Source organism: Drosophila virilis, chromosome 4 (assembly GCF_030788295.1).
Source record: "Drosophila virilis strain 15010-1051.87 chromosome 4, Dvir_AGI_RSII-ME, whole genome shotgun sequence".
Classification (NCBI taxonomy): Eukaryota; Metazoa; Arthropoda; class Insecta; order Diptera; family Drosophilidae; genus Drosophila; species Drosophila virilis.
In genome coordinates, this window is record NC_091546.1 from 15,051,477 (window position 1) to 15,064,207 (window position 12,731).

At 41.9% G+C, this 12,731-nt stretch overlaps 3 protein-coding genes across 4 annotated transcripts; all 3 read right to left on the reverse strand.

Annotated features, from left to right (window-relative positions):
- Nucleotides 1–5: 5 nt before the first annotated feature.
- On the reverse strand, nucleotides 6–1,965 carry LOC6628002 (facilitated trehalose transporter Tret1-2 homolog). Its single transcript, XM_002051755.4, has 6 exons — nucleotides 1,834–1,965; nucleotides 1,527–1,756; nucleotides 1,334–1,464; nucleotides 916–1,250; nucleotides 451–863; nucleotides 6–255 (listed from the first exon to the last, which is right to left on the reverse strand). Exons 1-6 carry the CDS (start codon nucleotides 1,901–1,903, stop codon nucleotides 55–57), a joined length of 1,380 nt encoding a protein of 459 aa, XP_002051791.1. The 5' UTR covers nucleotides 1,904–1,965; the 3' UTR covers nucleotides 6–54.
- A 2,359-nt stretch (nucleotides 1,966–4,324) lies between these two features.
- Nucleotides 4,325–7,123, reverse strand: LOC6628001 (facilitated trehalose transporter Tret1). Its single transcript, XM_002051754.4, has 6 exons — nucleotides 6,880–7,123; nucleotides 5,812–6,044; nucleotides 5,622–5,752; nucleotides 5,199–5,554; nucleotides 4,649–5,130; nucleotides 4,325–4,575 (listed from the first exon to the last, which is right to left on the reverse strand). The coding sequence occupies exons 1-6, from the start codon at nucleotides 6,947–6,949 to the stop codon at nucleotides 4,429–4,431; spliced, it is 1,419 nt and encodes a 472-aa protein (XP_002051790.2). The 5' UTR covers nucleotides 6,950–7,123; the 3' UTR covers nucleotides 4,325–4,428.
- A 2,028-nt stretch (nucleotides 7,124–9,151) lies between these two features.
- Nucleotides 9,152–12,487, reverse strand: LOC6628000 (facilitated trehalose transporter Tret1). Of its 2 annotated transcripts, XM_032438051.2 has the most exons (7): nucleotides 12,410–12,487; nucleotides 11,942–12,057; nucleotides 11,646–11,878; nucleotides 10,609–11,283; nucleotides 10,324–10,527; nucleotides 9,539–9,604; nucleotides 9,152–9,456 (listed from the first exon to the last, which is right to left on the reverse strand). In XM_032438051.2, the coding sequence occupies exons 2-7, from the start codon at nucleotides 11,997–11,999 to the stop codon at nucleotides 9,235–9,237; spliced, it is 1,458 nt and encodes a 485-aa protein (XP_032293942.1). In that variant the 5' UTR covers nucleotides 12,000–12,057; nucleotides 12,410–12,487; the 3' UTR covers nucleotides 9,152–9,234. The 2 variants fall into 2 exon arrangements, with proteins under 2 accessions (XP_032293942.1, XP_032293941.1); XM_032438050.2 differs by lacking the exon at nucleotides 12,410–12,487 and having other exon boundaries at nucleotides 11,942–12,185.
- Nucleotides 12,488–12,731: the final 244 nt, after the last annotated feature.

Sequence of the window (12,731 nt, forward strand, 5' to 3'; positions counted from 1 at the left end):
GTGTGTTTAGGTTAAGTCTAAATAAATTTATTGCAACAGATAGACGCCGACTTCTCAGTCCTTAATCATAGACTTGCCTTTGGTCTCCGGCAAGAAACACAAAAAGTATACAAAAGTTAAAAAACTGGAAGCTGCCGAAAACCACATAGTCACCGATATACCAAAGTAATGGAGCAGCAGCGGAAACAATTTCAGCGTGCCGAAGACCAGAACACTCAGAAACACCACCGATATGGATGTGGCCAGCGATCGTATCTAGAGAAGCGAGAGAATTAATGGGAATGAGGAAATACAGTCAGCCTATGATGTATGGCAAGGAATATGGAAAATCTTTAAAATGGAAATTGAAGAGCCTGCGATTGCAAACAATTCTTCTATTTGGGGAAAGAATGCAAGATGTGGAAATATGGAAATAAATTGTAGGCTGTAGTTAACTATTCGTATTGCTACCTTGGCTGGAAAAAGTTCGACGAGCACTACGAAAAACACTCCAATAAGTCCAACGTTGCCCAAATAGATGATAATTATCATCAGGACCAATGGAAGCCAGTTAACATCGCTCAGATCATATTGCTGGGCATAGTAGGTGAAACAGCCAAAGACGATGCAGCCCAAAGCGACGCCCAGTGTGGAGATCAGCATGAGTATGCGACGTCCTATAATGTCCACAAATATGGTCGAGGTATAAACGCCCACAATCTGCACCACGCCAATGATAATGGTGCAAGTATTCACATCCAGTATAGAGCCGGATGCCTCAAATATAGTCGACATGTAGTTAATGAAGCTGAAGATGCCGCTGAACTGGTAGCCCAGAGAGAGCACAACAGAAGCTGCAAAGGCCTTCAGTGCCGGCCTGGTAACTGTAAGGGATTGTCAGCAAGGAATACAATTTTGGATCGCATGAGTGCTTACTTAAATCCTTATAAGTTAAGGCTGTCGTATTCTGTGCCTGCTGAGCGTCTATGGCCAATCGCATTTCCTCGAAGTCCGCTTTGGACGCCTGCCCCATGCCCCTTCGCTGATTTTGATAGTACTTAAAAGACGTCTCAGCTGCGTGCGGCTGTTTGTGATTTAGGAGATACGGCGCCGTTTCGGGCAGCAAAAGATTAGCCAAGAAGTACGCTATGGGCAATATTATGGCCAAGAAGGGCACGACATGATAAGCCAGATAGGTGCTTAGTATATAGCCAACCAGTACGCCCAAGTTGACAGATAACATTACCATGGAAGTCAAGGAACCGCGAATGCTGCAGGGGATCCGATATAGAAGGCAATATATAGATATATAGATATAGAAAACATGGACTTCCTTTTAGTGACAAATACTCACGAGCTGTCGGCGACTTCGCTGATATAGATCGGGACTACCAAATAGCCCGCACCTCCCGTAAATCCACACAGAAAGCGAGCCACATACAAGTAACTCACATTCGAGGCGCAATATATCAGAATCCATAAGCACTTGAAGATAAACTTGAATGAGCAAAAAAACATTCAGCTATAAATCAAATGTATTACCGTACCGCATAAGGTCCTGCTAGCAAATAGATGCAAAATTTTCTACCCATCCGTTCGAGCAGAAATGCTATCGTCAAATTGCCAAACAGACTGCCCAGGCCCAGCATTGAACCTAGCCAGGATATCTCATCGATGCCCACTTTAAAGTCGAGTGGTGTGTCCGGTGTTTGTATTTTGGTAAGCGTGGGCGACAGCCAGCCGATGCCAACGCCATGGCCAAATGTTATAATGTTTACTATTAAATAGTAAATTGTGATAAAATAGTAAATCCAAACTGGAGATTAAAAATATTCCACGCTGCTTATGACATACCTATGACAGTCGCCAAGAGTTGGTAGCGCGTTTTCTGATTCAACAGCGAATTCTGCAAGAAGTTCGACATTCTGTGGACCTCTCTAAAAACGTCTCGATAGCTGCATGGCACGTCTACGAATAAGAATACGCCGGCATTTGTATCATTTCGACATCCATGAAGGTAGATGGTTAACAAACTATAAAATTGTTATTGTGTGGACTCAGTCTACGGCTTTCATATTACAAACGTTCAGAGACGTCACAAATGGCAGGCCGTAAAATCAGTGTTTGCCAAAGTCGGGCAACACTTAAGGGATTAGATTTAGTTGATATAAAGATTAAAACATGCCTGGTGCGAGCAAGTATTTCATAAGGAAAGTCAAGAATAACAAAGATTATAATTATTTTATATGAGCTTATGTACAAGATGATTTATTTTAAACACGTTGGAATGGCGTTCTTAAAAAGAAGGCTTGTCCGACTGTGGCGATAGGGCTACACAAACCCTCCTCTCTTCTCAGAGAGCTGCTTCCTTACTGGAGAATACCCCTAGATACCCTAGATCATACAACTAGAAGACTAACTGCATTTCAGATACATATCTGATGAAATAGATTTTCCTGCCATACCGCATAAGGCCCTTCCATCAGATATATGCTAAGCAGGAAGTCTTGCGTACTACAATCAAATTTCCATCTAAACTTTTAGAACCCTTCAGTAACCCATTTGACTGTCGAAAGCGTGGGTATAAAGTGAAAGTTTTGTAAAACCAGGAATTGAGCCTTATTAAAAGAAAACTGATAGCATGTCTCGGCCGTCGTTGAAAATGTTTTTCTACAAATGTGCTAAATAAAACCCTGATCCACACGGGTAATCCCTAAATAAATAACACTCACGCCAGACGAAAGACTCGCAATAAGACTTTATAGCCAAATATTTGCTGAGCTTGTTTGGAGTTTCATAAGCCAAACAAACTATTGCCTTCCCTCAGCTTGCGAAATAATTTTAAAGGTCAAATGGTATTGGGGAAGGTCAGGGCCGTAACTTTTCTAGAACATGTCATAAGCCCATACTTAGACTTGTCTGCGTATAGCTACTATGTGGCACTACACATTTGTAGAAAGCACTTGCCAGCGCAATTCTGTATTCTCCTATAAGTAGACTTTAATATACTATTTGGATGCCAGTACTAGCAGAAGGCGACTTTTTCAACATAGCCAAAGCAAAAACCCATCTAAAAAATGGGGCTTTCAATTAATCTAAGGCAAGACAATAGAGATTGCTTTAAAAGCTTAATTTCTTTGCCTTTGTGAACAAATCTACAAAACATTTTAACGAACAGAGGGTCGGACGAACAGACGAATGGACAAAATTCCACAAACTTTTTTCAGTTTGTAAACAAGCATAGTACAAAAAGACTTATGAATAGTGCCCCCTATGCGATTCTCATAAATTCAAGTAAGGGCTGCAGGCTTTCAAGCTTCCATTACAACTGTAGTATTTATTGAAAGTGTTATATTTATACGAAGTATGATATTCACAAGCGTTAATTTGTTCAAAGTATGTATGTATGTATGCATGCATTCATGCATGTATATATGTACAAATGTCTGCATGCTTGCATGTATGAGTGCATGTGTGCATGTACGCATGTATGTATGTTAGTCTGTCTGCATGTGGATAACAATAACATAGACAGTCAGATATTTACAGTCGCAGTCAAACACCTGATTTAAACGGTCACACTCAGTTAATATTAACAAACAGATAATTTATATAGCAAAAAATTTAATTAATGTTGGTCAATGTGGGTGGGAAATTTGTAATTTATATTTAAAAGTTAATACAAAAAAACAATCTCGCTTATCTTTAATGCACCTGCATTCCGCCGCACGATTGAAGCTGTGCTCAGGTCGTAAATATGCGCTTATCTGTGGAGAGAACTCTTTAATCTAATCAAAGAAGTCTTTTATAGGACGCCTACAGGGGACGTGCGTATGTGTATAGGTGAGGGCAAGTTCAAGGGGAATATAGTGTGTTAAGGCTGACTAGATTTATAACAAAGACGCGACTTGTCTGGAGAATGTATGCGTGAAATTATTTATATAAGAAACATCTATAACACTTAAGCTCTCTATATATAAAACTGATTGTCCTGACTGACTAGCTGACTGTTTGCTGATCAATGCTGCAATCTTAGGTATAGTACACTGAGGCGGCGTTGTTATAAATTCCACCCGCAAGTGTGGAAAATGCGCGGAATGCGGTTGTCTGACACTTTTTGCTTACCATCCGATAAGCCTTAAATTAATTTTCAATGATCTTTGTGCAAATTCTGTTGAAAGGTTGAAATGGGGGATTTTTTCGGGTACTCTTAGTTCCAAGTATTTGAGCCAAAGCATGTATCTTGGTTAAGCAGTATGTGCGGGCTAAGTTTCATTTTGTGACCGATAAACATAAATTATGTTCAATTTCAAACGCTCGCGGTGTGAATGAAAGTCCTGAAAAATGTGGGTAATACCCGCAGTATTGTAATTAAAACAACAATTAAATTAAAAAAAAAAAAACCAAAAGAAAACAATTTACAGTTGTTGCCAAGCTTAGCTTAACTAACTATAAGCTGGCCAAAATGGTTTCAATAGTCTTGCCCCTCGTCTCGGGCAGAAAGATGGCAATAAACAGGGCACCGGCCAGGGAGCAGCCAGCGAAGAACAGCACAGTGCCATGCATGCCCCACGCTGCAGTCAGCAGTGGTATGAGCTGAGTGTGGCAAATAGACAGGAGGATAGAGTTAGTGTCAGGCAGCTGTTGGCCATTGTTGATTGGGGCTCACCTTAATGGTTAGCATGGAGAGCAGCCAGAGTATGGACATGAGCAGCATGCTGGCCGTGCTGCGTATCTTTGGCGGCATTATCTCGGATATGACCAGGAACGGCAGCGTCAACAGGCCCCACGAGGCGATGAACAGCATAAAGGAGAAGGCAGCAATGGGCCCCCAATCAAGGCCCGCCGTGTCATAGCCCAGCACCTTCAGGTAACTGTGGCTAGCCATGACCACCTGGCTGAGGCAAATGCCTACCGCGGAGACGAGCAGCAGCAGCTTGCGGCCCGCACGCTCCACCAACAAGGTGGACACATAAGAGCCCACCAGCTGTATGAAGCCGACGATTATAGCGGATACGGTGGGCGACAGACTGGAGCCGGACTTCTCGAATATCAGCGCCGTGTAGTTGAGCATGGCAAAGCAGCCGCAGCCCTGATTGGCCGCCAGCAGGCCCAGCCCAATGAAGCACGCCTTGCGCGCCTTACGATCCGCTGCGGTTGGCAAATGAGGCTGGATTTAGATGGACGAAGATTAATTTTACAGGCAGCATTTGGCTTACCAAAGTCCGACCAGGTGACAGCGCTGTCAGCGATATCGTCGCCAGCCTCGTCGGCCTTTTCGGGCGCGCGTAGCTTGTGCAGCTCCAGCTGCAGCTGCTCGCTCAGCTCCTTGGAGGGGCGGGCACGTATGTTGCGATAATAGCGCAAGGCATGCTCCGCCTCCTGCAGCTTGTGCTTCTGCGCCAAATGCTGCGGCGTCTCGGGCATGAACCAGAAGCAAACCAGAAACACTAACGACAACACAGACACAATCCAGGCCACGGTCGCATAGTTGAAGTAATAGCCCAGTACAAAGGCCGTGACCACGCCCATATTGCAGGAGAGCACCAGCAGTGTGCCTAATATGCCGCGTACGCTGTGTGAAGCAGAACAGATAGTAGAAATTAAAGCCGGCGTAGCTGGGCTAGATGCCACCCGCTCACCTGTCCTCGGCCAGCTCCGCCGTGTAAACGGGTATCACGCCAAAGCAGCCACCGCCGGCCATGCCGCCCAGAAATCGCGCCGCTATCAGATGGTTCGGGTTGCGTGCATACGGTATGCCAATCCAGCCCAGCTGCAGGAAATACTCTCTGCTAAGATAAATCTCATTTTGGTCAATCGCCGTTCACTTACCAGCGAGGGCAGCGCCACCCAGAGCATCGATTGCCTTCGGCCAATTTTCTCGGCCAGCCAAAGGAAGAACACATTGCCCACAAGTCCGCCGAGGCAGAGTACCGATGCCACATTGCCCTGATCCTGCTTGGTCAGGGGACCCGTCTCCAGCGGGCTCGCATCGCTGCTTAGTTCCAGAAAACTAGAGGAAGGCCAGCCGCAATAGGCGCCAAAGGATATGGATACGATGTTTACTGCAAGGCCAGTGAAGAAGAAGAGTTGAGAAAGAGGTATTGATTATTATTTTTTTAAATTTATATATTTAATTATTAATTCTCTTGTCTTAGTTTAATAATACACAACAGTCTAGTCTTTGGCTAACTAGATTTGATTTCTTGTTGCTAAATGCGTTAAAATTCGCAATGAGTTAAAGCCCCAGGCGATGCATAAATTGTTGCTTGCTTTGGGCTTAAAGAAGCTTTTGTCATTTCAACAAATTTTACACTCTTACCAGTGGAGTTTTCCGATTCCCCTACTTTAATACACGAACGGTACTTTTAGTCTTAGCAGCTTAACAAATCGCCAATCAGTCAGTCAATCACTCAATCAGTCAGGATAAACCATTTAACAATTGACTTTGCGAGTCTATCAATTTTATTGCATTGCCAACTGCAATATTCTAGCTTTACAATTTATTTAAGGACCGAGCTTAATGCACAAAAACATATTTAGCCCTTTTATGCAGCTGGGAATTGTCGCTTTCCGGCAGTCAAAACACATTTGCACATTAGTTTTTTGCAAAGTAATTGAATTGGAAAAATTGAAACATTGATAAAAAAAATAACTGTCCAGCATGAATTTTTAAGCTATTTTCACTTTTATATATTTATAGAGGTTTATTTTTTTGAGTTCTTAAAAAAGTTTGCATACATTGTACTGGGTGTTAAATTTGCAATTTAGTGCCTTTTAATGACACGGAAAATCCAGGCAACACACACACACACACACTCACTTATATAAATATATATTTAATGCACGGTTTGGTTTTATCAATTGGTTTGATTCGAGTAAGAGACACAGCTCACTAACCGAATATTGCAGCCAGATATTGAAATTTAACATCGCCTTTCGTTTCCATTGTGCTCTTAACTTTATCCATTTTATCTGTGGGATAGTGCACAAGCTTTGCGATTCAATTTACGTGTGAATTTGCCGGCTCAATAGACGCCTGTCATTATCCTTTCTGTCGGTTTGGGTGGGCTGGGCGGTATTCTGTCCACGCCTGCTGCCTGAGTGCCGGGGCCAATGCTCGTGGCGAACTAACCAGGCGTAGTTACTGCATGATAACTTTTATATATGCTATTTAAATCGCACAAAAACCGAGTAGGGATTATAAAGCCAGCCCAGATACAGAGACAGCGGACAGTACGTATGAGAGAGCACAGACTATTCGGATTATTGTTATCTTCACGTAATTATGCTCTTCGCATCGAGAGCTAAGTAAATCTACGACAACAACAACAGCAACAGCAACAAGTGCAGCAAATATTCGAATTGCCTCAGTCGAGACTGTCGATGTGCATTGTTTTGTTTTAGTGGCGACTACTGTGATTATTGTTGCACTGTCTAATTTATTTTACCCTCACCAAATGCGTTGCATAGGAGCTTGGATTTGATACAGAAATTTCTTATATGGCAATCGTAGGTGCAGGTATTAATAAAACATCGACACCAATCTATCAATATGTGTCAATTTGCATGTCTATAATATATTTAAGGAGATAAGAAGTATGAAAGAACATTTCAGAAAGTCGAAAATATAAGTCAAGTATTTAATTAAAATGTCCTAAAAAGTAGAATAGGGCATTTAAAAAGTTACATTCACACAAATAGGGCATTCAATCTTCTCAAGTGCTCATTATTGTTTTTCATTTTTTTTCCTGTTCTGATATGTGCTCGAAATCGCAAATCCAATAAAGGCGCGTCATTGTAATGGCACCATTTGGCGTGTTGAATGGCGGCTTGGTGCCGGGAGTCGGGCACTGGGTGCGCATTAATCACGTTTTCATGGCGCTCTCATATCAGTAGCCCAAAGATTAAACAGACCCATTCTAAATTTTATTCAAATACGTTTATTTGCTAGAGATAGGCGCAAACGTCAGTACAACTATGAAGAACACATATCTTTCATGATATTCACAAATTGGCCGCGTAAATTTGGATTAGTGGGCAAGGCTGTAAATGTTCATATTGTTTACCCTGTCTGTTTGCCATGTGCCATGTGGGGACAGGAGAAAGTGTTGCTTGTGGCTGATTTAATCCAATTCGGAGAGAGTCACGCCCTCTAGGGTGTGCCAAATTTGTTTAATTCATACTTTTGAGCAAATTTTGGTTAGTAGGAAATGGAAATTTAGGTTATCTTGAAAGCATTCATAAATCTCAATAAACATTATTTATTTTTATTTTGGGTAGCTGAACTGTTAAATATACACTATATATTTATATTTTGGGTAACTGAACTGTTAAATAAACTTAGGATTAAGGCTCTGGGCTAAAAATGCCAGGGCAGACGCTGTTATAAATTTCCCTAAGCTCATGAGGATGATATTTATAAGAGTAATAATAATAATAATTTTTAAAGTATTAACAATACATTGACGATTAAAATTCATATAATAATATTAAAATTAATTAATAATAGTCACATATAATACTGAGGCAATACAAAAATCAAATGATAATAATAACAATAACAAAAATAATACTAATAGCAATAACAATCATAAAATACTAATAACAAAAAAAAATGATAATAATAATAATTATAAAAATAATAATAATTAACATAAACATAACAATAATAATACTAATGAAAAGAATCCATATCATATTTTATTTTATTTCATCAAGTACCTTTTCTTACTAATACCACGTTTCATCTTACCTTTCTGTATGTTTAATATGCATGCAAATATTTGTTTGCGCTTCCCTATCACTTAAGAGCCCGAACTATCTAAATGATTGCAAATTGAAGCAATTGATTGGGCACAGATCAATTTAAATTAAGTTGTTCCATAGTTAGATCGATTACTTAGACGAAAGCCAAGAAATAGTATTCGTAGGTATGTCTGCCATCGCAAAGAGTTCTGCACAGTTGCCTAGCATATTCATTGTATTAAAAAATGTGAGGCAAGATTAGATAAGCTAAGATCATAGGCAAATGGTTGGTCTGTTGTTCCGCATTGAATGTGAATTTCATCAGAGCGAATTATGTCAGTTGTCATGTAGATTGGCCAATAATTGGGACGGCACTTGCCATGATTAAATTAACATGCTGCAAATTAAATACCATGCTACGGTCTTTTGTATCATTTAAATTAATTTGTGCTTTACTTATATTATGTACCGAAAGCTTACACACTAATTGCAGTTGGCTTTGATTGTTCAGATGTGAGTCGAAATGTGGCCATTAATTGCGCTGGCCACCTTGGCAACGCCCTCCTGCCTCACATAGCCCATTTCACGTTGCACGGCCGAGGGACGACGGTTGCGTGTCTCCGGCAGCAGCGGCAGCGAAATGAGGCCCACAAATATCGAAGCGGCTGCAAAGACCCACAGGTACAGCACTAGACCAGGACCGAGTGTTGACTTGACCGCATTGAAAGCCTGTCCAAAAAGTATGCATGCATATATAATTGAGCTTAAATTGCTTAATTCTAGTAGCTTTGGCCTTCTTTTAATTACTCACCTCAATCATGCCAAAGAGCAGCAGCCAGGAGACGCTCGAGGCCAACGAGTAGAGCAGGTCATGCAGCTGCCAACAAACAATCAATATTATTAATTCAATTTATTATAATTAGTCCTATTTCCCTCAGAACATAATTATAATATTTATATTTTCATTCAGTTAAGCAAAGTTAGTATGCCATCAAGTAAATAATAGTCTGTCGACTGCAGGATTCGCTGAATTGCATAACTCTGCATAATTCTGAACTTCTTGCAAATTGTTTAATTGAAATATTCGTTCGTATTATTGCATTCCAATTACAAGAAATATCTATAATGAAGCTTACAACGAAATCAGATTGTTGATATGCATGTGTTTTACATTGCGCTGAAAAGTATGCTACATAATTGTTTACAGTCAAGTACAATATTCGCCAGCTGCCATTTTACCTTCCAACTCTGCGTAAACAAATGCGCCAATACTTCACACATTACAATTGACTTCCAGGGAAATTCAACCTTTAGTTTGCATTGTGGGCCGCAGAGAATTTTTGCACAACATTATTAATAGGCTTAACAATCAGAATCGCGCAATACTCTGTTTACAGTGTAAACATTTGTGAAAATATTTAAAATCGAATCTTCTTAAAAAATTGAGTTGGTGGTTTTTTTAAACTGTAAGCCCAAGGAAGTGACTTTAAGACTGTTAATTGGGCAATATAGGGTATTATTCCTTGGGTTTTGGGTGTAGAAGTAGGCGTGAATTTTCCTGCAGCTAATATTAAATGTTGTCAATATATTCCTTACCTTTGTGGGCAGCACTTCGCTGCTGACGACAGCAGCCAGGGGATAGAGACCAAAGCTGACAAAAAACAGCTGAGCGGCGAGCAGAACGATGGGCAGATAACGCTCGCACCAGATGCCCAGAGACCAACTGGATCCAAATTGCTTGAACAGGGCCAAGGTGATGACTGGAACAGCGGCGAGCAGCGAGGAGAGGCAAAGCAACAGCTGCAATGACAAATATCGAATATGAAAATTGGCTGGGGAGTGTGGGAAAATGGTGAAAGACGAAAATGGTGGCCGAGTTACCTTGCGCGGCAGCTGCGGACCGATGAGGCGTGCGAAGAGTGCACCCACGCACTGCGCAGCGGCGAGCAGCACATAGTTCAGCTCCGTTGAGTAACCGGTGCGGCCCAGGAAATCGGCAGCATAATTGAGCTCCACAAAGACGCCGCTCAGCTTGCCGCAAATCGTTAGCAGAAAGCTAACACAGATCAAACGCACGACATAGCTATGGGAATAGGGCGCAGAGCCAATGCCCTGGCTCTGACCCTTCATTTCCGCCTTGAACTCGGCCAGCTCGTTCAGATACTCGGGCTGGTCGCGGTCATCAAGGTCACGTATGCCGCGATACCAGCGCAGCGACTTCTCCAAACTGGCCAAATTGCCCTTGCGCAAATAGTAATGCGGGCTCTCCTGCGCAAAGGGGAACACCAGCGAGAAGGCACACGACAAAATGCAGCCCACAATATTCACATGATCGTAGGACACATAAAAGCCCACCACAAAGCCCAATAGTATGCCCAATGTGCGCCACAGTTCAATGGTAAAGGTCAAACGGGCGGCCTTCTCCCGCGTCTCGGCAATTTCATTGATAAAAATGGGCAGCACTACGAATGCCGCACCAGCTGCCACGCCCCCAAACATGCGCGAGGCATAGATGTGCACAATGTCGAAGCCAAAATGTATGGAAAACCAGCCGAACTAAAATCAGAAAATAAATTTAGAAGATATTTGGATATGGGTAAGAATAATATCAATAAGAAACTTTCGAATTCGGAGTTAATGAAATGATTAGAGTATGTGAATAGTCGGTTAAAATTTAAAATTGGCACTTCTTGGGCATTCCGAAGATGTCTTCGAATTGAAGCTTGCCGGTGATATATGTATATATTTTATATCTCGTTGCCTTCAGCTTAAGCTTACACAACATTTATATACCAACGATTAGTCAATGCCCTTAGCTGTGCGAATAATGTCTTCGAGTATAAATGCCACTAATTAGTCGTGACTGTGATACATTAAATGCGATTCGCCGGAAATTTGTTAAGCTCCGGATGACTTACAATCTGAAGTAGTCCACAGCAGAGTAGCACGGACTTGGGACCGATGCGTAATGCCAGGCAGCCGGAAAATATAGCACCCAGTGCGGCGCTCAGAAAGAGATAGCCAGTTAACCAGGCGGTGCCCGCCGGATCTGTGACTGTGTTGAGGGGCGTTAGTGCCTCCGACTCGTAGAGAGTCATGTGTGCCGGTGTTATGCCAAACATGAGGCCGAAGTTAAAGCAAATCAGATTACCTGCAAGAGTTTCAGTTTCTTAGCAGATGTTGGCAGGCAGCATCTTCTGAGAAATTCACCCACCAATGGCTGTAGTCAAGCTTTGTATGGCGGAGCCGCTGACGCGATTGGGCAGGCACATCTTGAAGTCGTCCTGCGGTGTTCCGTGGAATCCAATTAAACCGTGTTGCGTGCAGACGCTGTTAAAACCGTGCGGAAGTGCATGTAAACTGAGAGGGTTTCAATGCATACAGTGCGCCTTTTATGGCAGATTTATCTTATATCTAGCTGCTTTTTATCTTAATGTCGCGTGCGATAAGAGACTTGCACGGCGATCTGACGCTGTGCGCAACATGTTTTGAACCCAACCTGAAACCAGTCACCGGGGCCGTAACTGCGTCCAGCTTGTTAGATGTGGCATTTTTGTATACAACTATATATATTTGCGCAACGTGAGTCCACAAATGATGCCGCGATAAAATGCGTCTGTGTCTGGCTACACGTTTGGCCACTGATGAAGAAATCTGATTTAACCTAGAGCAGATAACCTACCTGGGCTACCCAAATACGTGTGATTCGGTGTGTGTCTGTGTGTGTGCGTCGCCGTGAGGGGTATTCAGGCAACTATTGAACACTGGCGCGCAACTCAATTGAATGCAGTACGCAAGCTTGGTAATTAAACATCAATTAATTCCAATTGAAGCCAATTGTGGGCAAAAACCATATGCATTTTATTAAATTAGATACTCCAAATATCACTTGCGTTCTAGCTTATGTAACATATTTGTCTATATTCCGTTACAATTTTAAAACATTAAGCTTAAACTAAACTTTTATTTTGAATTTGAACACATGATGTGTTAAAATTGATCGT

Coding starts and splice junctions, on each gene's coding strand:
- LOC6628001 (XM_002051754.4), bottom strand. CDS start 6,949: ATGGATAAAGTTAAGAGCACAATGGAAACGAAAGGCGATGTTAAATTT. Junction 5,555..5,621: donor GCGGAGCTGGCCGAGGACAG/GTGAGCGGGTGG, acceptor TGCTTCACACAG/CGTACGCGGCATATTAGGCA. Junction 5,131..5,198: donor TGTCACCTGGTCGGACTTTG/GTAAGCCAAATG, acceptor TGCCAACCGCAG/CGGATCGTAAGGCGCGCAAG.
- LOC6628000 (XM_032438051.2), bottom strand. CDS start 11,999: ATGTGCCTGCCCAATCGCGTCAGCGGCTCCGCCATACAAAGCTTGACT. Junction 11,879..11,941: donor AAGCTTGACTACAGCCATTG/GTGGGTGAATTT, acceptor AAACTCTTGCAG/GTAATCTGATTTGCTTTAAC. Junction 9,457..9,538: donor TGCTCTTTGGCATGATTGAG/GTGAGTAATTAA, acceptor CTTTTTGGACAG/GCTTTCAATGCGGTCAAGTC.
- LOC6628002 (XM_002051755.4), bottom strand. CDS start 1,903: ATGTCGAACTTCTTGCAGAATTCGCTGTTGAATCAGAAAACGCGCTAC. Junction 1,757..1,833: donor ACTCTTGGCGACTGTCATAG/GTATGTCATAAG, acceptor ACTATTTAATAG/TAAACATTATAACATTTGGC. Junction 1,251..1,333: donor AGCGAAGTCGCCGACAGCTC/GTGAGTATTTGT, acceptor GATCCCCTGCAG/CATTCGCGGTTCCTTGACTT.